Source organism: Labeo rohita, chromosome 16 (assembly GCF_022985175.1).
Source record: "Labeo rohita strain BAU-BD-2019 chromosome 16, IGBB_LRoh.1.0, whole genome shotgun sequence".
NCBI classification, from domain to species: domain Eukaryota; kingdom Metazoa; phylum Chordata; class Actinopteri; order Cypriniformes; family Cyprinidae; genus Labeo; species Labeo rohita.
This window is the reverse complement of record NC_066884.1, coordinates 35560869-35583142: the sequence shown is the minus strand read 5'-3', so window position 1 is coordinate 35583142 and position 22274 is coordinate 35560869. Positions and strand designations below refer to the sequence as shown.

Below are 22274 nucleotides of genomic sequence, written 5' to 3'. Positions count from 1 at the left end.
ATACACCACTTCGTGGTCTGGACAACTGAGCTGTTTCCTTTCAGCGTGTGAAATCTACAAATGTGTGTGTGTGTGTAAATAAAATCTACAATGTAAAAGTGTTGGGAAAGAGCGATTTCTTTCTGAAACGAGTAACATCATGAAATAATGTAACGCATCAGACAGGATTTTACTGGTATTGTATTGCTTTTTGATTCAAAAAGTTATTACTTTGCCATAATACATAATACTTTATACAAAACAAGCATATGAGAAAAAATTTCACATTATACATTCTTTAAAAATACAGATCTTTACAGTTTCCTCACACTTTGGGTATCAAAAGCAGTCCTTATGGAAGCATTTGTTTCCTCTTTACCTTAACTAACATGCCAGACCAACTTTTCCTCTTGTCTAGTGTCCTTTGATGCTGCCTGAACCAGAAGAAATTCAGAATAAATATCTAGGAAACGCAACTGTTCGCTAAGCTAGTTTGCTGCACTGAAGGACCAAATCATAGGTTAATGCCTTGAAAAGACCCATGTGTGATGATGATGGCACCTGATAAAGGTGGAATGATTAAAAAAAAAAACAAACATTGAGTTTACATGAACAAGAGTTGATCTTGAGCAGGAATAAAACCAGGATTTGACAGTCAAGCAAGTTCTTTCATCAGTATTTTCCAACAATAAAACAAATGCAAGATTTTCATGTCAGGTGGGGGACAATAAAAAAAAAAACCAAAAAAACAAACACACTGAAGCAGCAATAATTTTCAACAGGAAAAAATATACACACATATATATATATATATAACATTGCAATGCCCAGATACAAAACGAAACCGATTAAGTCACATCAAACATAACTGTACACAACACAAACATTTTAATAGGCGAGACTTAAGGGAAAAAAAAAAACAGGCTTGAAATACTCAATGCAATAGGACACGGCCGTTTCTTTATATGATGACTTGCATATGCTAAAATGACCAGTGAATGCCGACAAATGATATTTGACTCATGAACATGTACAGATGGAGTGTTCTGATGTTTTTCTATATGCTCTATGACATTGCATAGTTACTTATTTTTGTTAGGTGATGAATAATAACAGTTTCAATCGAAATGAAGTCCTATGCAAAATGTGAACAAACAATAAGGTCAGAAAGCATTATTATTATTAAGGTACGGTTGATCGTTATATTGGCTGGACCCCAAAGTAAGTGCATTTATTAGGGAAACAACTGTGTTGTTCAAAAAGATTGCGCCATAACGTTCCAGTACTAAGTTTGCACAGGTCCCATTAATAGATATTTAAAAAGGAAATGTAGTGGGTAAATAACAAAGCAACCGATTAACACGTAGCTTCACTGTCAGTTCACGGTTTAATTTGGCACTGGATAGGAAAAGGCTCGCTCAGTAATATCTATCCGATTCCAATTCTCCATGTTCATGCTGAAATGAAATGACTATGATGAGCTGTAAGGCAATTCCTGTCCTACGTGAGTCTGAAACACAAGGATCTGCGGAGAACTACGTACTGCATAAGAGATGCACAGGTGACAGTAAAGGCAGTGCAGAGTCACGTCTCTCATCTCACACCCAATGTCTGATTTCTCATAGTTCTATACAAAAATACAAATACAATCTAAAGGCTTAAACATTTATCATTTCAAATGTACTATATATTTACATTACGGTCAGCTCTTTAAAACCTCTATACAGCAGTGGTATATAAATGAGGGGCGTTGGCCGGGTCGGCTGAACCGTGGCTGGGTAGTGCACTACAAGCAGATTAATAAAAACAACAGATCTGATGAGTTGTGTCTGCTTATCTGGTCAGGAACCCATAAATACAGACACACACACACACACACACACACACACACACACGTACGAATGCACACATCATCTCAGAAAATACCGCTGCTTGTTTTTCTGTATCCCTGAGCGGGTCACAAGAGACTCACGCGGGTTTAGAAACGGGGTTCACGAAAGGAAAAGTGCAGGGAGACGCTGATCAGAGGCGGGAAACAGAGATCTGTAACAACCAATGAGAAATAAGAAAGGAAACCCAACTGTATACCCATCACAAAGGCAAAAGCGTTTGAGTGTTTAAGAGCGGTCATATTTCATCCACAAAATCACTGGAAAAAACATCTATTTTTTGCATAAAGTCATTTTTTGCATTTGATTAATATACGGAGCTGCTTTACATGACACACACACACACATCTGAGATTTTGCAGCCAAAAAATAAGAACTCATTTCCACAAATTCTTTGTTCATTGCCACCCAATTTACTAATTTGTTCCCTCATTTAAACTAAAACTAGGTAACAAATTAGTAAATAGTGGGCACAATTTACAAGAAGGATATGAATTAGTAAATTGTGGTCATGATTTTAATAAAACAAGTTAACAAATTAGTAAATCATGTCGTGAAAATAAATTCGTAATTTGTGGCCATGAGATATATATATATATATATTTTTCCCTCATGTCATGTGTGGGGCTCCATATTAGCAGTATTATTAGTAAATTTAGACAATATCATTTTTAAACACATACACACATATACATATATACACATTATATCCACACACACACACACACAGCTGGGCAATGATTAATTGCATCCAAAATAAAAGTTTGTGTGTACATAATATATGTGTGTGTACTGTGTATATTTATTATTTATTTTGTATGTAAAATACACACAGAAGCATGTATATATTTAGGAAAAATATGTTTATATATTCAATATATTTATATATAATATAAATATATACACAGAAATATTTTCAAAATACATACTGTATTTGTGTCTTTATATATACATAATAAATATACACAGTACATACACATGTATTATATAAACAAAAACTTCTATTTTGGATGCGATTCATCGTGATTAATCGTTACCCAGCACAATTTTTTTTTTTTTACATAGTTATAATGAGAATTGGGTATGAAATTGTCTCTAATAGTTTATTTTCTTTATGCAAAAAGTACCATTTGATATTTTCCTTCTGATTGTGGGAAATATGACCTAGAAAAAAAAACTTTTGTGAGATTCACTTAAAGAAAGACTATCTGCCTAGTTTGGGGAACAGAGAAGGAAAATTTTGTGAAAAGTTGGGAAAAAGAGCTACATTTATCCAACAATTGAGTATTTTAATAAATTAACATATATAAAATTAAATACTAAGTTATAGGCAGCCAAACAAACCTCTAAATTACATTTAAAAGGCAGGTAAATGTTCATCGCAGTTTATCCTGTGACAAACTGTAAAATAAAATATCTCAAAAATCACATTATTATTATTATTATTATTATTATTATTATTATGAGCACTGCAGCCTTTCTAATAAATTACACATAAAATACTTCAATGTTTCAATGTGCAGGACTTTTCGTAGATGACTTCATTACCCACAAACTGTGATGAAGGCCTTGCTGTTGAAGTCTCCGATACACCAGTGAACTAACGCGAAGTACATTCCCATCGATCTAGTGGGTTTCAAGTTTAAACTCAAGTACAGCATGTGGCCGGGGTGAAAACTCATCTTTAGTATGGTGAATCTCTATAAGCAGATTTTGATCTTTAAATAATCTCTGAAATAGTCTACCGAAATGGCGGGGTTAAAACACTACAGAGACTCAAATCATTTTGAGAAGCAACTAAACTACTTTTCCTGGTGCCCTAAACTGCTCCGCCTGCTACTCTCCCTTTCAAGCGCACCAAAACCCAGATGCTCGGGTCAGGATCACACAGGGAGAGATGCGTGCCTATAGCAGAGGTACAGGTGTGTGTGAGATACCCATCCGTACACGGTACAGATGAAGAGTGAGGACTGAACCTCTAGGGGGCGCAGCTGCTGCTGCCAGCTCCATCAGCCATGGCGAACTCATCCGCCACCATGAGCAGGGCCTCTATGTTGGCCGTGGTGTCTGGACTGAGCAGATCTGAGACATCCATGCTGGCCAGACCATCGCTGGGGGTGTTGGGGGTCACTGGAGCAGGCAGGCTGTCAGGTTGGGATGGAGCAGGGTTCTGTTTGGATGGGCAGCAGGAGCGAGGTTCTTCGGGGAGGGCTGGAGGCGGCGGAGGAGGTGCAACAGGAGGCGGCGACGTGTTCTTTGACTTCTCCATTGAGGTGGCAGCGCTCTTGTCTTTAGCCGAGTCTCTGCAGGCACAATGACACTGGCAGGACTCCTCCTGCTTTATGATGATGACCGGCAGACTCAGACCGATCTGCTGCACTGCGTTCCCTGAAACAACCACAATGACTACCTGTGACAAACACTCCATAACAATCTGTATGACACTCAAGTAAAGAGAATAACATACATATGAAGAGTTTGGTCCCAAAATGCGACAAATGCCATTTAAAAAAAACTGAGTTCCTGCCAAAACTAATATTGTATCTGGTTGGTATGGAAAAGTCCATTTTTAATTTTATGCAAAAATCCCCCAAGTTAAATCCCCCAAACCTGACAACATCCAGTCAGTTCATGTGCGATAGATCATGTGGCCGACTATGTGCTTCAAGGATCGGCCTCTATTCTCATCGTAGGACCCATCAGCAGCAACTGTGACGAGATCTGTCGTGTCGACAGCTCAGACCAAGAATCATTTACGTTAGGAGATTAAGAAGATGAGGCTCTCATTTTATTGCATATGCATGATTTATTACATTTTTAAAAAAAGTGTCATGGACAGGGCTCTACAGTGCGACCATTACAACTACTGTGCAACTACTGCGTGTGACTATGAAAAAATATATCGGAGCACCAGTGTGACTAATCCAATCAGCATATTTGTGTTTGCACTGAGGGGAGCATCAGAGGTTTTTATTCGTGTTTCTGAAATGCTGAGTGATGTATGACAGACATATCTCACCAATCCTTTCATAAACAGTGTACAGAAAGTGTAAATAAGAGATTCACTGTGCAGTGTAGAGAGCTTTGTTAATTATAATGGAACTTTGTGAGATCGCAATCAACTAAGATGAGTGACAGCTTTTAATGAGATGGTAAATAAGATACTGATTTAATACAACAGTTAAATAAACTTTAAGTTTATTTTAAGTGACTTACATTGTCTGACTATAACACGATTGCCTGGTTTTGCTCTACTTCACTGTCAACTGTTTCAAAGTAGCGCATCTCCATTCAAAAAGCGGTGTTTTGTTTAAAGTCACTAATCTAGTGAGTCAATGATTCATTATCCCATTCATATAGACAGCCACTTGCTTCATTCCTGAATGAATCAGCCATTCGAACAAATCAAATGAATGAATGATTCAGTAATTAAATCACCTCCACCTACTGGCAGTTTTAGTTTCATTTTAAAAATATCTTTTGAGTTATTTAAATAATTTAATATTTCTAGAATCAAAATTGTATGTTTAAAACATTAATCTCAACATAAATTTATTAATCTGATTGCACGCATTCCACCTCTTGGCCGCGGCAAACATGAAAATACAAGCCACTTTTGTGGTGCTCTGTGCCACCTCTGTAGTACAAATTAATTTTGTTAATCCTGATTTCATTTGATTGGTAACTTATTTTGCTGTTTTAATTAGAAATTTTAAAAAGCTTATAAAATATAATTTTAAAATAAAATTTGACATGAAAGAATACATACTTTTAATAAAGATAGAAAAATGCTATTACAAATGTAAAAATAAAATTCCCCTTTTATTTTCAAAGGCCAATCTTGAAATTGTAGTCTGTATGTCTTTTCAAAGCACATTTAGATGCTTATTTTATTACACTTTTTCTATATGCGTATGTAGATTTCAATCACTTATCTTCAAAGGCCATTTCCTCAAATGAGTCAGAAATCCCCGCTTTAGCAGCACTTACATACACCAATTTTTTTTTTCTATCTACATTCTGAAGGTTTTTACAAAGAGGTTTTTATATATAATATATAATTTGCCTGGTTTTATCCATCATTTTATTTTTAAAAACCTGTTTTTACTAAAGGCACGGTGGTGTATGGTTGCCAGATTGGAAAGAGTAAGTAGAAAAATACTGACTGAGGTATTTAAACCCTTGACATCTGGCGACCTCAAGCTTGTTATCAGTGTAGCCCTGTTCTGTTTTCACTTTCATAAAAAAATAAATTTATGAAAGTGATTTAAAATCAATAAATATTCAATCATACCTGAATGTCCACCGACTGGTATGGCTGTTGTAAAAAAGACTTTCTCTACTTTTGGGCCCTGAAAATAAAAGCAGTAGTAATGTCAAAAACTGAGAAGAATAAATAAATGTATGCCATTAATGCAAACCTGAACTAGACAATTATTAAAATCTGGCAAGATAAACATTATTTGTAAAAGCAAACAGTGAAATATTAAACTTAAAAACAAAGCAACACACAAAATGCTAAATAACAAGCACAGTGTGCACTATACAGCAATAAAAACCTATTAACGAATAATTTCACTAATGCCTATATGAAGGCCATAACGGCTGCTATGATGTGTGCCTTTGAGGACAAATTAGCTGCTGGATTTGGGAAACATTGTGAGATTCTTAGCATCAAATCTTTGTATGTCATCCTGGTTCCTGATTAAGTGGCTGATTATTGGCCAGAATAAACTACAATAATAAACTACAATATGCATCAGACACAATATGAATCTAGAAAAACTGCACTTTAAATAAATCTAATGATGCCAGATAGATTATACACATACAGTTAACATCTTTTTAACATGTTGCTAGAATGTTTTAATACATTGCAAGTTTTAACACATTATTAGCATGTTCCTAGTACGTTAGCATGTTGCTAGTATAGTTGACTGAAAAATAAAATTTATATCATCAGGTACTCACACTCTTGTCGTTCCAAAACCATTAGACTTTTAAAAATCTTAGATTTCATGAAGACATCATAAAAGAAACCTTTTACTTTCATAATTTCTTTTACGATATCTTTATTAACTTTCTGAAGCTTTTGTGCAATGGACTTTCAACTGAGTGACAGAATTCTCTCACGCTTAATTAAAAATATCTTCATTTGTGTTTTGAACATAAATAAAAGCCTTATGGGTTTGGAACGTCAAAAGGTGAGTAAATTATGGCAAAACTTACATTTTTTTGTGAACTATCCCTTTAGAGGCATTTAATTTACTCACCACCATGGCATCCAAGATTTTCATGTCAGAGTTCCTACACATTTTCCATTTCAAATTTTTAAACTGCTCAGTAAATTTTCAGACCAGTTTGAACATAAATAGTTCATAGAGCATTATTTTCAGCTTTATATTTGGTATATAGTACAGTCATTCATTGTTTTTTTTTTTTAAGTGACAACATACAGAGCCCCTAAAAAAAAAAAAAAAAAAATTATATATATATATATATATATACAGGGGTTGGACAGTGAAACTGAAACACCTGGGTTTAGACCACAATTAGTATGCCGTTTGGCCTCCTTTTGCAGCCAATACAGCATTATTTCATCTTGGGAATTACAAATACAAGTCCTGCACAGTAGCCAGAAGGATTTTGAGCCATTCCTTTCGCAGAACAGTGGCCAGGTCACTATGTGATGTTGGTGTATGAAAACATTTCCTGACTCGCTCCTCCAAAACACCCCAAAGTGGCTCAATAATATTCAGATCTGGTGACTGTGCAGGCCATGGGAGATGTTTAACTTTACTTTCATGTTCATCAAATCACTCTTGTCACCAGTCTTGCTGTGTGTATTGGTGCATTATCATCCTAATACACGGCACCACCTTCAGGGTACAATGTTTGAGCTATTGGGTGCACAAAGTCAACCTTCACACTCTGCTCTTATTGGTGGAATATGCGATCAGTAAAGACTGGCCACCAGGCTGCATAAATATAGCCATGAAACCTCCAACACTATATTGGCCAGTGTTTCAGTTTCATTGTCCAACCCCTGTATATATATGTATATATATATATATATATATATATATATATATATATTTTTTTTTTTTTTTTTTTGTGCCCGAGAAACTCACATTTTTTTTGCATGCAGTTTCTAGTTTTTAATAAAATAAGAGCATGGATGCACATGGCTTTTCTTAGTGTATTACCTCTAATATCAAAGGCTAATGTCCAATATAACACATCCTCTGTGGCAGCGTAGAGACCATGACACAAAATGGTCTGATGTCATAACATTTGCCAAATTTCAAGGGTTTATAAAATAGACTGGTACTGTAAAAAGTGTTTCAAATTTGGCTTTCTTTAGGGCAGTATGCCATATTTCATGCCTTATGTCCTGTATGCTAAGTTGATTTAAATACTTAAATCAAATCCCATACTTTTCTCCAAACCCCGTAGGAACGCTGTCATGTGTTTTTTTCTTCAGTCAAAAAGAAATTAAGTTTTTTGTGGAAAACATTTCAGTATTTTTCTTCATGTAGTGGACTTCAATGGTGGCCAGCGGGTTGAAGGTCCAAATTGCAGTTTCAATGCAGCTTCAAAAGACTCTACATGATACCAGCCAAGGAATAAGGGTCATATCTAGTGAAACAATCAGTCATTTTCTAAGAAAAATACAAATTTATATGCCTTTTAACCACACATGCTCATCTAACACTAGCCCTTCACACATTGCGTAATCACATTGGAAAAGTTATGGGTGGTTAGTTCAGCTTCTGTGTACTTTGGTTAAAAACATAGGGAAGGGTAGGGCGAAAAACATCTCATTTTCTCCTCCAACTTTAAAATCGTCCGACATTGTTGTTTTATTAGGGCCCTATGATGTGGAAAACGCAGACGGAATCACAGAATCCAGCCATAAAAATGGAATTTACTGAATAACGTGGAATATCATGGAATTTGTCAGTTTAAATGAACTAATCAAAATTAGGGCATTACACCTAAAGGTCCACTGAGGTGCCTTGAAACACGCAGCGTTATTCTATGTGGTGACCTAATTTTAACTGAAACAGGAAAACAGGGCGGGACATATTGAACAGCTCTGCCCACTTTCAAAAATGACCAATAGCGTTCCATTTATATCTGCTCTTGCCAGAGCCGTTGAGCTTGGTAAAGTCGCATTTGACAGCTTATGACAGAAACAGTCTAACAGACTACCCCATAGATTCAATATGAAACTCTTAATAAAACAAAATAGTGATCATAATCATGCTGAGGCTGTGTAGTTTAATACATCGACTCGCGCATATGACCTGCTCCGTGCCATCGCGTCTGTGCCTGGACCCGAGCCAAATTCTGGAGTAGGCTATGCTGCCATGGTTTGCGTGCCACAACGCGAAACCAGACCTCATTTGCCCCAATGGAAAGCATATTTACACTGTCTGAATCATTCCCTATCTCCTACACTGTGCACTACATGCTTTGGACTCTAGAGAGCATTTGATTGGACAGAGGGTTTGATGAGAAGCTGAAGTGCAGTGTGATGTCATCAAAATCGCTGATTCATATTGGCAGATTCATAACTGTAAGTTTTAAATGCTCATATCTTGTAAACGCGAATTTTGTCGTTATTTTGGAGCACACTACCTTATAACCTAAAGGCAAATAGATTTCATGGGGACTTTAAATCAAATCGCAATAAGGACTAGTATCTGTAAATATTATGCCGCAAAAATACTATTTAAATATGAATCCTGCATGTTCTGCGTATCTTGGTTTTAATGAATGGAGCAGACGAGCTGTTTTGTTTACTATGCTTGCAGTGATTTCAGCATTTGACCGTTCCATTTTAGGAAAACTAGCATCATATCATATACACACAGAAATGTGAAAGTAGACATGGCAACCCCTCAAAATTAAAGTCTGGTTTAACTTGAAGACATTGTGCCAGATATATATTACTACTATTACTACTACTACTAAAATGAAACTTATTTTGTAGGGTATATTCACACAACATTTCTTCCATGTTTTAATTTTAATAGTAAATTCCCCTTTTTTGCCCCCCCCCAAAAAAAGTTTCAATAATTAAAAGATAAATTACATTTAAATTAATATTTTATGCCTTCATTTGATAACCAGAACATTTTAAAATACACAACACAATTTCTGAGGGTAAAAAAAAAACCTTTCATAAGGCTATTTTAAGAATAAATTGGAATAAATTAAGTATGCTTTCAAATAATTAGACATGTTAAAACACAATAAAAAAATTGATTAATAAAATGTAATTTAACCATTAAAAAGGAGTTGATAAAAATGAAAATGGAAAAAAACGGAATCCAGAAAACAGAAAAAACGAAATTTGGGAAAAATTAAAATGGATTTCATAGGGCCCTATTTTACCTTTTTTTGTAAAGGGCATCTGACTGTCTTTGCATGTTTGCTTTGTAATCACTTCTGCATACACTGCCCTCCAAAAGTTTGGAAACACCCCTGGCAAAGTGTGGTTTTGGACAATATCAGCATAAATCCTTATCATTTTTTGGTGCATATACATTAAAGTAACTTGACATTATCATTGAAGACCAGCAATAATAATATTCATTTTGATTACATAATAATGGCAATATATACATGTCAAAGTCAGACATGCCCCTTTGCCAGCTGTGATGCCTGGTTACCGGTTTAAACTTGGCCCAGGTTTTTATAGTTTTCACATTTTTGGGTCAGCACACCTTAATAGCTTCAACAACTGACTGCCAATTAAGTTTAGAATACAATAAATTTAGGCCCAGATTATGCAGAGCTGTAATAGCTGCTAATGGTAGATATTTTGATGAATCAAAAATGTAAGTTTTTTCTTATGTAATAAAATGTGTTTTTGTAGTTTGTGTTGTCCCTTATCAGTGCAAATTTCTAGGGCGTTTCCAAACTTTTCGAGGGCAGTGTACATTATGTGTGTATGATTACGAAATGTGTGAGGTCGAGCTAGCGCAAGATGAGCATTTGTGGTTAAAAGATTGTTTCGCTAGATATGACCCTTCTTTCTCGTCTGATTTCATGTAGTCTTTTGAAAACTGCACTGAAACTGCAATTTGGACCTTCAACCTGTTGGCCACCACTAAAGTCCATTATACGTTTTTCTAAATAAGCTCAATTTCTTTGTGGCTGAAGAACGAAAGTCATGAACATCTTAGTGTGAGAAAATTATCAGGAAATTTTCATTTTGGAAATGAACTTCTCCTTTAATTGCTAAAGTTTGCTTATAAATTAAAACAAAACCAAATAAAACAAAAGATAAAAGCTGGACCTGTTGTTCAGGGTTTTGTTGAGCGCTGGCGGCACTGCTGAGGATCCACTGCAGGTTCTGATCGGACATGACGATGCTGGGCTGCAGGCCGAGCGTGGGGGCGATAGTGATCGTAGGAGGAGGAGGAGGAGCCAAAGGCACTGTGTGCGTTACTGCCGCCGTCACCTCAGTCGCCGCGGCCGGCACGCTGGAGACTACGGGCGCGGTTGGTGGAGGCACCGGCTGAGCAGTGGAGGTCAGTGTCATGTAATGCTGGCCGACTGAGGGTGCAGATGGAGCGGGCACTTCTGGTGAATGTGATGAGGTTGGCGGAGCACAGGCGAAAGTGGAGGTCATTAATGAGCTGCTGACAGCAGGAGGAGGAGGAGGAGGAGGCGGAGCCGGCTGAGAGGGGAGTGTTGTAGGCGGAGTCTGAGCCTCCAAAGCAGGGGTCGTGATGGAGCAGGATGGGGAAGTGGTGGACGAAGGGGGCTGAGGGAACGTGGGCTGAGTGGACACGTCTGCAGCAGCTGTCGGAGGTGACGACTCAAGGCCAAAAGACTCCGCTAGGTTATCTGGAGAAACAGAATCTTGACGTCAGATTGTGGTACAGAATATGTAATGGCTTACTTCTACTATGTAGTACACTTTATCATAAAAATGCTGGTTCTAATTGTAAATCATGTCATCAAAATATTATCAGCAAGTGAACTTTAAAAAAAAAAAAAAAAAAGATGTTTTGAGGCATGTTTTAACATGTTAATCTTTTTCTAACATTTGTTTAGCATTTTGCTAGCATGGTAATCATTCTAATATGCTGATTTGCTGTTCAATTATTATCAATATTGAAAACAGTTGTGCTCCTTCATATTTTTGTGGAAACTGTAATAGAAAACTAAAAAGAACAGCATTTATTTAAAATAAATATCTTTTATATCAATACAAATGTCTTTACTGCCACTTTTGAGCAACTGAATTCATACATGCATACGTCTTACAATTTTCGCATGTTTCCAGAATGTTTTCACCATATTTTCTAGCATGTTTTAACATGTTAATCTGTTTTTAGCATTTTTAGCATGTTGCTTGCATGTTTAACACATTATTTCTATGCTTTAACACATTGATATCATAACTTAACATGTTGTTAACATGTTTCTAACGTTTATTAGTAAAATGATGCTGCATGTTTTAACACATTAACGTTTTAACATGTTGTTAAAAGGTAACAGCTTTCTCACGTTCAGCATGTTTCTAACATGTTTTATCGCATTGCTAGCATGTTGTAACATGACTGTTTTAACACATTGTTAATATATTGCAACATTGTTATGTTTTAGCACGTTACTAACATGTCTCAATATGTTTTAAGACACGGCATGATATAACGCTTTGTTAGCATATTTAAGCACATCTCTAACATGTTTTTAGTATGTTACTAACATGTTTAAAAAAATTGTTAGCACATTCCTAGTATAATGTTAGCATGTTTTAACGTTGTTACCACGCTTCTAACATGTAACATGTTGCTAAGATGTATGAGCATGTTTTAACATGTTACTAATATGTTCTATCAAGTTGTTACTGTTTTAGCACACTGCTGGCATGTTTTAACATCTTTCTATCATGTTTAAAACACTTTGTTTCACATGTTCCTAACATGTTTTAGCACACTGCTAACGTTTAAGATTTTTCAACACATTGCTGGAATGTTTGTTTTATAATGTTGCTATCATGTTATAACACTCAGCTAGCATGTTTTACCATGTTTCTCACATGTTTCAGGATTTTAACATGTTTCTAACATGTTTTAACACATAGCTAACATGTTTTTTACAATGTTGATAACGTTTCAGGATTTAAAATTTTTGAACACACTGCTAGCATGTTTTAACATACTTTGCTTGCATATTTCTAACATGTTTAACAATGTTGCTACCATGTTTTGACAAACTGCTAGCATGTTTAACATCAATTTTTTTGGCTAACAGGTTTCTAACATGTTTTAACACATTGTTTACATGTTGCTATCATTTTTATAGTATAAAATTTTAAGTGCCTGAGACAATCTCTGAAAGTTTTGTATTCTCAAAAATCATTACAATAAATACTTTTTTTTTTTTTTTTAGCATTTTTAGCATGTTGCTTGCATGTTTAACACATTGTTTCACAGACGAGCTCTAAAGTTCTTGCCTGTGGGTTTGGGGTCGTCCGGGCTGACACTGTTCTCAGGACTCTGGAACATCAGCTCAAAGATTCGTATGGGGGTGACACTGTTCAGATCCAAACCCTGAGACTGAGACATGAACATGTGCTGAGACGATCACGTATCTGAGAGACGACTGAAAACAGCTCTGTGTAAATGAGGACGCGACTCACATTCTGGTTCTCCTGGAGCTCAGAGTCTGTGGAAATGAGGCTCAAATCACTGAGGCACAGCGAGTGATTCGCATCCTGCAGTTGAACAAACACAACAGTACCAATTAAGTCCACTGTTCTAAAGCGGGCATGTAACAAAGCAGCCAGAGAGGGCTGTGATTATGTGAGTGTGCACCTCTGACAGCGGATGACTGCTCACAGTGAACGCTGGACCTTTATCATGACCTCGAATGTGACTCTTAAGGCTGTACTGAGAGCTGAAGGTCTTCTCACAGCCATCGCTCGGACAGAAAAACGGCTTTTCTCCTGGAACAGAAAAAGAGACCACAAGATAAGAACTGGAGAACTTCTCTCATCTGTTTCAAAATGTATTTTATTCCTGTGATCAAATCTCAACTTTCAGCATCATTACTCCAGTGTCAGATGACCCTTCAGAAATCATTATGATATGCAGATTTGCTTCTTAAGAAACATTTCTTATCATTATCAATGTTAAAAACTGCTGTGGTGCTTCATACTTTTGTGGAAACTGTGATTGATAGAAAGTTGAAAAGAACAGCATTTACTTAAAACAGAAATCTTTTAACAATATAAATATATCTACTGTCACTTTTGAGCAATTTGATTTATACTTGCTAAATGATCAGGTAGTGGTACATCCCCAATTTACTGTGCATATATATATATATATATATATATATATATATATATATTAGTATAATAGTATTATTGCACTTTATTTAGTTTATTTTTTAAATAAAATAATAAACACAGTGTGATAATACTATTATATTTTAAAATAAAATGAGTAAAAATGTGTATTAAATAAAAATGCAATTATTTTATCCACCTTATTTTTTCCATAAGAGTGGGTGCAGCCATTTGTACATTTTTTGTGTCTGGCTTCCGGTCTCACCCACTTGCAGCTATTTTTAACTGCACAAAAAGCTTGTTTTGCTGCTTGATATTGCAGACTGGTGTGTCTTACCATATTATTTTAATGTATTATCTTAATAATGAACACACTGGTTTGTAGTGCAAATTATTGTACCGTTACTGCACTTCGATATTGTTCTTGTCATTTCCCTATGGTGGATTATGAACCGGACGATTACCAGAATACAGCACTTTTTTGCACTTTTTCATTTTTTATATGAATATTATAGCATTTTCAAACCTAAAATCACTAAGCTTTTCATTTGGCAGGTTGCCAGCAAATTAGCTGGCATTTTTAACGTTTCTTAAAGAAGTTCCTTATATTCGTCAAGCATTTGTTGCATTTATTTGATCATTTACAATGCATTTATTTGATCAAAAATACAGAAAAAAAAAAAAACTAATTTTCTGAAATATTATTGCAACTTAAAATAACACTTTTCTATTTGAATATACTTTAAAATATAAAAAGAATGAGTATGTCTTGGTGCAGGAATGACAGGTTTTTGACAGTAGTGTATTACACTAAGTTCATATCCACTTTGTGTTTGTGTCAGACTGACAGAGCATGAAACCTCAGTAAAACACAATCCAGCTGCTCGGTGAGAGGCACATTCGTGAAGCCCTTCACCGCAGGTCAGAAACCCCTCAGCTGTGTGAGGTCATATGAAGCAAACTGTGTGACAGTTCATTGAGTTCCAAAATGGTGTAAACAGGATTTCTAGAATTACATTTCAGAAAAATGAAGTAAAAAAACTATAATATGGAGCTCATACTCAAAGCTCAGTTTTATTCAGAGGCCCAAACTGAGCAAAAATACACAATTTTGTTGCAGATGCTGCTATAAGTTGCTTCAGTTCAGTAAGTGTTCATCTTGAAATATTACTAACAATATAAAAGTTATTAGAATCAGTAAAGAAGCAAAAAGAGACATGAAGCACTAGCTGGTGGATGTTTGTACAATTATACTAAAAGACATTTTTCTTGCTAAAAAGCATAAACTATCAATCAGATGACAGAAGTCGTAGACTGAATGTGGTAGATTGTGTGCAACATGTTTTTTTAGGCAAAGTTTTGATCATAATACAGGCCTTAGAAATTTCCATATCAAATATGATACGGCAGTCTTTGTAGGGTTAAAGCAGAGGAGACTTTGGGCCTATTTACACGGGGTCCCTTTATGTGTTTTCTCTGATCTGTAGCTATCTGATTTGTCCATTTACACTTGGCCACATAAATGTTTCTCTGCAAAACAGATGTAAATACGATCTTTAATTCCTGCGCTATATGCAAATTTTAATGGCGTTCATGTCAACAGAGTGACAGATATGCACCGCATTTAATTCATCATTAGCTAATTTCAAGATCCAAGACTGTAACAGGAGAGAGAGCAGCATCAGCGCTGGGAAGATAAGTTAGTCTTATTATTTTTAATGAAGATGATTATGTGTTGAGCGACTGCAAATTACTTTCAAGTTCATTTGAGGCAGTTTGCACGTCAGCTTGCTGAAGAGCTACTCATCTGAGAATCTGTCAGTGTATTGCTTTCATTATGAGTTCAGTGGCTTACCAGTGTGTGTCCGTACATGTGTTTTCAGGTGATGACTAGCAGCGAAAGCCTTACCACAGCCATCATGATCACACCTGCAGACACAAACAACAGTATATCAGTCTTTACTAATATGCATATGTACCACATTTATGATTTGGTAGGCGATCCAACTCGACTGCAGTATGAGAAAGCAGACCACTTTTAGAGATACTTGCTGCACATTCAAGGTGAACTCATTGTCAGTGTGAACGCTTCTTAATTTTGGAGCACACCTCTGATCAGGTGCTGTATAAATCAAACAGATTTCCTCACCGGAATGGTTTTTCCCCTGTGTGTGTGCGGATGTGCTTCCTCAGGTCACTGAGTGTGGTGAAGTACTTGGTGCATCCCTCTGATTCACAGTTAAACGTCTTCCCAGTGTGCAGCCTCTGGTGTGCTTTCAGTCTGACGAGAGCAACACAGTAATCATGCAGTGATCAGGTTTAGTCATTGAGCAGATGCCCTCATACAAAGTGCAAATGAATAATTGCTGTGTGGGTGTTTTAAAAATGACCATTTTTTTATTTTTAAGTTAACACTTTGAAGCAACCAGATGCAACGGACCAAGTTTTAAACAATAAGGAAGGGCTGTCAAAAATGAATCTTGAATCCCAAGACTGATAATTAATCTATGCTGTTTTCTGTAGACGCATGCCAATAATTGCCATACCCTAAAGAAATATAGTAGTCAACATTTGAAGTGGATCAAAAAAAGTTACTCAAAGTTGTCCTAAGACAAGAACAGGTATTCTTTTTAGTTTTAGGATAAATTTAATGAAAGGTTTTGATCCACTTCAATTGTTGACTACTGTATATTAAAATGTATTTAAAATACCTTTATTTAATGCTAAGTATACTACAAATACATTTACATATTATGTTAATAATATTTAAAGTCTGCTAAATTGGAACAACTAATTTTGGACTTAATGCACTTTAATTGTGCAGAAGTAGTGCTAAAGTTGAACTGAAGACATACTTAAGTATATTGGATTGTGCTAAAGTGGAACTACTGCAAGTATACTTTAGGTACACTTTAAATATTTATCATTTAAAACCAATAGTATTTAAAGATCATATAATCCTCATCAATAGTCACATTAAAACATATTTTAGGCTTAATATTAAGAAATGTGCATTGTGCACAAGTAGTACTGCAAATAAAGTTTAATCACAATTTTTGTAGTAATTCTATTAATAGACTTGAACTATACTATATAGTTAAAATAAATGCACTTTAAATCCTACCTTTTTATTAGGGAAGTTGTGGTTTTTGCTACTTTTGATAAGAAACAAAAGCTCGCCTTTCAAATTCTATCAATTTTATCACAAAGTGTATACAATAAATGTCATTTTGATGCTCTTTAATGTGGCACAGAGATTATTCGAAGAAGCAGAGCAGAGGGCATGTGAATCGATCATCTCTTCCTCTTTACCAGTAGTTATAGCATAAAATAAATATGAATGAACATCAAGGTGTTAAAAGAAAAAGTGCAACCAACTGAAATGTCATGTAATGACCAATAAAATTGTTAGTCAGCAAGAACAAATCACTCTAGATAGGAGAATTTTGCTAATTATGTGCACTATATTACATAGCGATTGTATTCTTACTTAATCTAGTAGTGATGTCTTCATTATTTCATGCGCTTTAATGAATCTAGAATAAAAGTAGTGGAAAAAATGAGAATTTTTATTACAGCCTTGATTTAAATGTTTAATTTCAGTGAATTGGAGCAGAAACAATTTTTCCTTGAAAATGCAGATGTACTGTACCACATGACATATCCAGATAAATTGATACAGAACCAAATCAAATAAAGAGCTTGCAAATTGAATTGTGAAATCTGTGTCAATACCCAGCTCTACTGTGACATGACACAGACAATTATAAAGAGATTTCAGACCAGGAAGATTTCACTCTGGATGGGGTGACCCAGTGTGATACAGAAATCAAATCAGCAATAAAACAAACAAACAAACAAACAAACAACAAAACTACCAGTACTCTTCACTTTGTGGAGCTACGGCTGATTAGGACAAAATTTCTGATTTACCAGTCACAGCACACGTGCAAATACATATCAGAAGGTGCAGGACATAACAGGAGCAAACAGAGGCTGACAGTGGGTGGCGGCAGATCTGTGGCTTCTGGCTAGCAGTCACATGAGCGTGAGCTTCTGTGAGACCTCATTACAATCCAATCGCTGTCTAATAGCAAAGCCCACAAGGCAGGAGCAGCTACTTAAGCATGCAAATATGAAATGATCCTCATATTCACCTGTAGAGTGTGTTGAAGGCTTTCTCACAGCCCTGGACGTCACACTCAAAGGGTTTTTCTTTTGTGTGGACGCGAACGTGGATCTTCAGGCTGTAGGACGTGAGGAAGGCTTTGCCGCAGCCCTGTTGGTTGCACACAAACGTGTATTCGCCGCGGTGTGTCTTCTGATGCGTGCGCAGGTTTCCCGCCGTGCTGTAGGTGCGTGTACAGCCCTCGAACATGCATTGGTATCGCTTCACCTGAGAGACGGACAAAAAGAGCCAACGGTTACAAAGAGACTGGGAATGACTGTCTCCAATGGACAGAGGTGTAAAAGTACTGAGTATATGTAATTAATTACTGTACTTGAGTATCTTCTTAAATACTCTGTAGTCTTACTAAGTATCAAAGATATTAGCAACTTTTACTCTCTACTTCATTACATTTTTGAATAAGCAACTGTACTCTTTAATCCACTACATTTGTAATTAGGAATGCACTGTATTATTGGACAGATAATGGCTTTAAATGTAAATATCGGTATCGCCCGATATGAAAAATTATGCCGATACGTCTTGCCGATAAGAGGAATAACTAACGTGCTCAGGGTGTACTAGCGATTGGATCAGTGGCGGCCTCCCACGGGTACTAATGCCCATTCGGTAAGAAGTTTTAATTTTGTAGGGGGTGCTGTTGACCTACTTCTAATTAAATGAAAGTAAAATACACAAATAACATTTAGACTGTGTCTCTGATTAAATAAAGCAGTAATTGATGTCATAAAATCATGAGCATATTTTGATTTAAAGGCCAGAAGCTATAGCTTACATGAATAAAAAAAAAAAAAAAAAAAAACAAATGACACTTGTGAATTAAATAATTATGACAAACAAATTATGAGCTCAAAGATTTTCAGAATTTTTACAAATCTTTTGCTTTTGACCATCTATAAATGTTAAATCTTAAAATAAAATGTTATGGTTACTGATTGATATATAGTTTATTTATAGTTATATTCAAAGCTTCAATGTACTGACATTATAAAATAACTTCATTATTGTTTAAGTTAGTGTTAAAAACAAATCAAAATTAAAAATAATTTGCTTATAATTTCCGCACAGGAGAGACTTGGTGTTGTTTCTGAACAAAAGGAAAAATATTGGTATCGGCATCGGCTTTAAATGAGTTGAAAAATATCGGCATATCGGATATCGGCAAAAATCCAATATTGTACATCCCATTTTCTGCAGCAGTTTATTTTGGCTACAAAAGAAGTGATATTGCCAACTACAGGGAACTAAAAGTACTACATCTTGTGCGTTTTGCCCTTACTCACCCAAACTTGTCAACAAGGCCAATTTACAATTTTAACATTGCGCAGCAGAGATGCACTGATCGATCGGCCAGGGATCAGAATTAGCTAGTTTTCCACATGATCGGCCCGGACCGGTGACTGGCCGGTCAGTCTGCCGATTCCGAACCGATCCGTTTTTGACATCACACTTACGGTGACTGATAATTTAAGAAGCTTGCGCAGCTTCTTTAATATGTGAGAGAGACTCATGCAGAAATCAAAACAAATGAGCGCAACAGAACTCAGTTACAGATGCATACTACAGTAGAAAAAAATATATGAAGAGTTAAAATGCAAAGGCTTCTAAATCCATCTGGCATATTTCTTTAAAATGAGCATTTCTTTCTGGCTACTTTGTATAGGTTTCTACGTAAGTACTGGTACTTCTGATTGGGCTGAAGCTGGAATTTAGCGAGTCTGAAGTAAAAGTATTTGATGGACGTATACTGTGTGTCAGGAGCATTCATTCAGTATCATTATCTCATTTTTGACTGAGATGGCTTTTAGCTGGATTTACATCAGAATATATTTATAATATGATTTAGGTAAGCAACCAATGACCATGACCAACATGATCACCTAAATATCAACACGACTGCAATGTGACACTGATTTTATACAATAGTAGTTTAATAAACAGGAAGTTTAAATTAAGCGACTTACACAATATTGAATGTTTTTGCTTAATTTTGTTGCAGAAAATAGTTCCAAACAAAGCCACAGCAGAACTGCTGCATGTCTCCGAGCAACACAGCAGTGTTTCGTTAATGAATCCATGCTTTTGAATGTAGCTGTATGTGAACATAAACTCTGCAAAAGTTGTGAAGCCGACAGTGCACGATAAATAAAGTTACTGTCTAAAAAAAAAAAAAAAGAGGCTGCTCACAATCGCCTGAATGAGTCGTCAGGAATTCGAATCTTATTCTGTTACGGCCATACGTCACAAAGTAACACATTTGCATAATGTCCGCCCATGGTTTACATCATGTCGAGAAGATGCTGTATCCTACGCTGCAACAATAAATAAGTTTTATATTCACTTCCAAAACATGAATCTACAAAGTATTTTCTAGCTATCGTTCAAAATATGTAGTTGTGTATGTTATGTTGTATAACAACCCTGCACATGTCTTGCTAACCGGCTAACTCACGCTTCTGTAGTTCTGTTGTTCAGCTGTGGGCCCACTGTGGTCAAAAAATGTGTAATTGATGCAGCTTGACTGTCTGTCTGTCTCATTAGTTGGAGTAATGATAAAGAATGGCACACAAAGCGGCTTTCACACTGAATGTGGAAAGCGCTGCGTTATGAAATGCATTCATTTCAACTGCTTGCGCTGCACGAGGACGGCTTGTAACGGAGTGCGCACACCACCCTCAAAGTTCAAATGAGTTGAACTTTTGCCGCTGCGCTCTGAAGGGCTGCACTAAACTCAGTGGCCAGCGCAGTGCTTTCTGCTTTTGGTGTGAAAGTCGCTTAATGCATTATACAATTTTAAAGTTTACAACATAGAGGTGTTTGCTTAAATAAGCAAATTGCGAGCACTTTCCACGGTAGTCCGTGCTAACTTGTCGCTCAGCCACTTCAACCATTTCATCGTCAAACTCCAGCTCGAATTGTTAAGGTAAAATCGATGCCATATTTTCTATGTGTTGACATGGCCGTATTGTTTCCGACACGCGCTGTATGCAGTAAATCAATCATGAAGGACTGCGCCATCTGACCAATCACAGCAGTGAGGGCTCACGGAAAGGAGGGGTTTAGAGAGACTGATTCTTCGAACTGATTCATACGAGTCGTTTACGAATCATTTAGAAATACGGTAAAATGAATCTATTTTTGGAGAAAACTAAAGTGTGTTATGACCTTGCATACATGTAAACCTGTTTTAGGAGACTCATAAAACAATATAGCAACCTTTACAATTGTATAACAGGAGCACTTTAAAAGTATCATTGCATGTTTCACATTTCTTATTTGTAAGTTTAAAAACATTTATTTATTTATTCATTTTATAAAATTATTTATGCATGTGAAATTTTGCAGTGTAAATGCATTTATAAAGAATATCTGTAATTTAGTCCAGATTAGGGGAAATGTAATGTTTTATTATTTTTTTTATTACGTAAATATTTTGGCATTGGAATAAATATATATATTTTTGTTTGTATATGCTCTCATTTATACTTCTTAGAAAGAAAATCAGAACGTGCAAAAATCGGTATCGGCAGGTCACACTTACAAAAAATAAATAAATAAATCGGAATCAGCCAAAAAAAAAAAAAAAAAAAAATTACATCTCTATTGCTCAGTTGTATTTTGTTTTAGAAAATAAACGTGATTTGCTCTCCTCACAAATCAAATCTTTCTTGTTTTTCTGTGCCTTGTCTTGGACATTTATGTCACTTCCTGTCTCCTGTTGTGTTTGTAGTCAGTTTGCAGTCCGTTTGTGAATCAAACCCCTCTACATTTTGGACAGCCAGAGGGTGAGTAGATTTAAATCTGATTTAATGATATGGGTGGCATATGGGTCAGATATGCAACCAAGTGGTTGAGCGGTGAACTCACATGTTGCTACTCGTGGTGCTCATATGTGCAA

General features: G+C 36.0%; 1 protein-coding gene across 3 annotated transcripts in view; it reads right to left on the bottom strand.

Annotated features, from left to right (window-relative positions):
* Nucleotides 1-164: 164 nt before the first annotated feature.
* mtf1 (metal-regulatory transcription factor 1) overlaps nt 165-22274 on the bottom strand; it is a 33336-nt gene continuing 11226 nt past the window's right edge. For 2 of the 3 annotated variants that reach the window (XM_051131336.1, XM_051131338.1), the window contains 9 exons: nt 18345-18583; nt 16337-16468; nt 16043-16116; nt 13712-13842; nt 13537-13611; nt 13351-13453; nt 11179-11732; nt 6163-6220; nt 165-4256 (listed from right to left, as the gene is read on the bottom strand). In XM_051131336.1, the coding sequence (XP_050987293.1) occupies nt 3847-4256; nt 6163-6220; nt 11179-11732; nt 13351-13453; nt 13537-13611; nt 13712-13842; nt 16043-16116; nt 16337-16468; nt 18345-18583 (1776 nt within the window). In that variant the 3' untranslated portion in view covers nt 165-3846. The remainder of the gene's footprint in view (nt 4257-6162; nt 6221-11178; nt 11733-13350; nt 13454-13536; nt 13612-13711; nt 13843-16042; nt 16117-16336; nt 16469-18344; nt 18584-22274) is intronic. The other variant, XM_051131337.1, reaches the window with a different exon arrangement.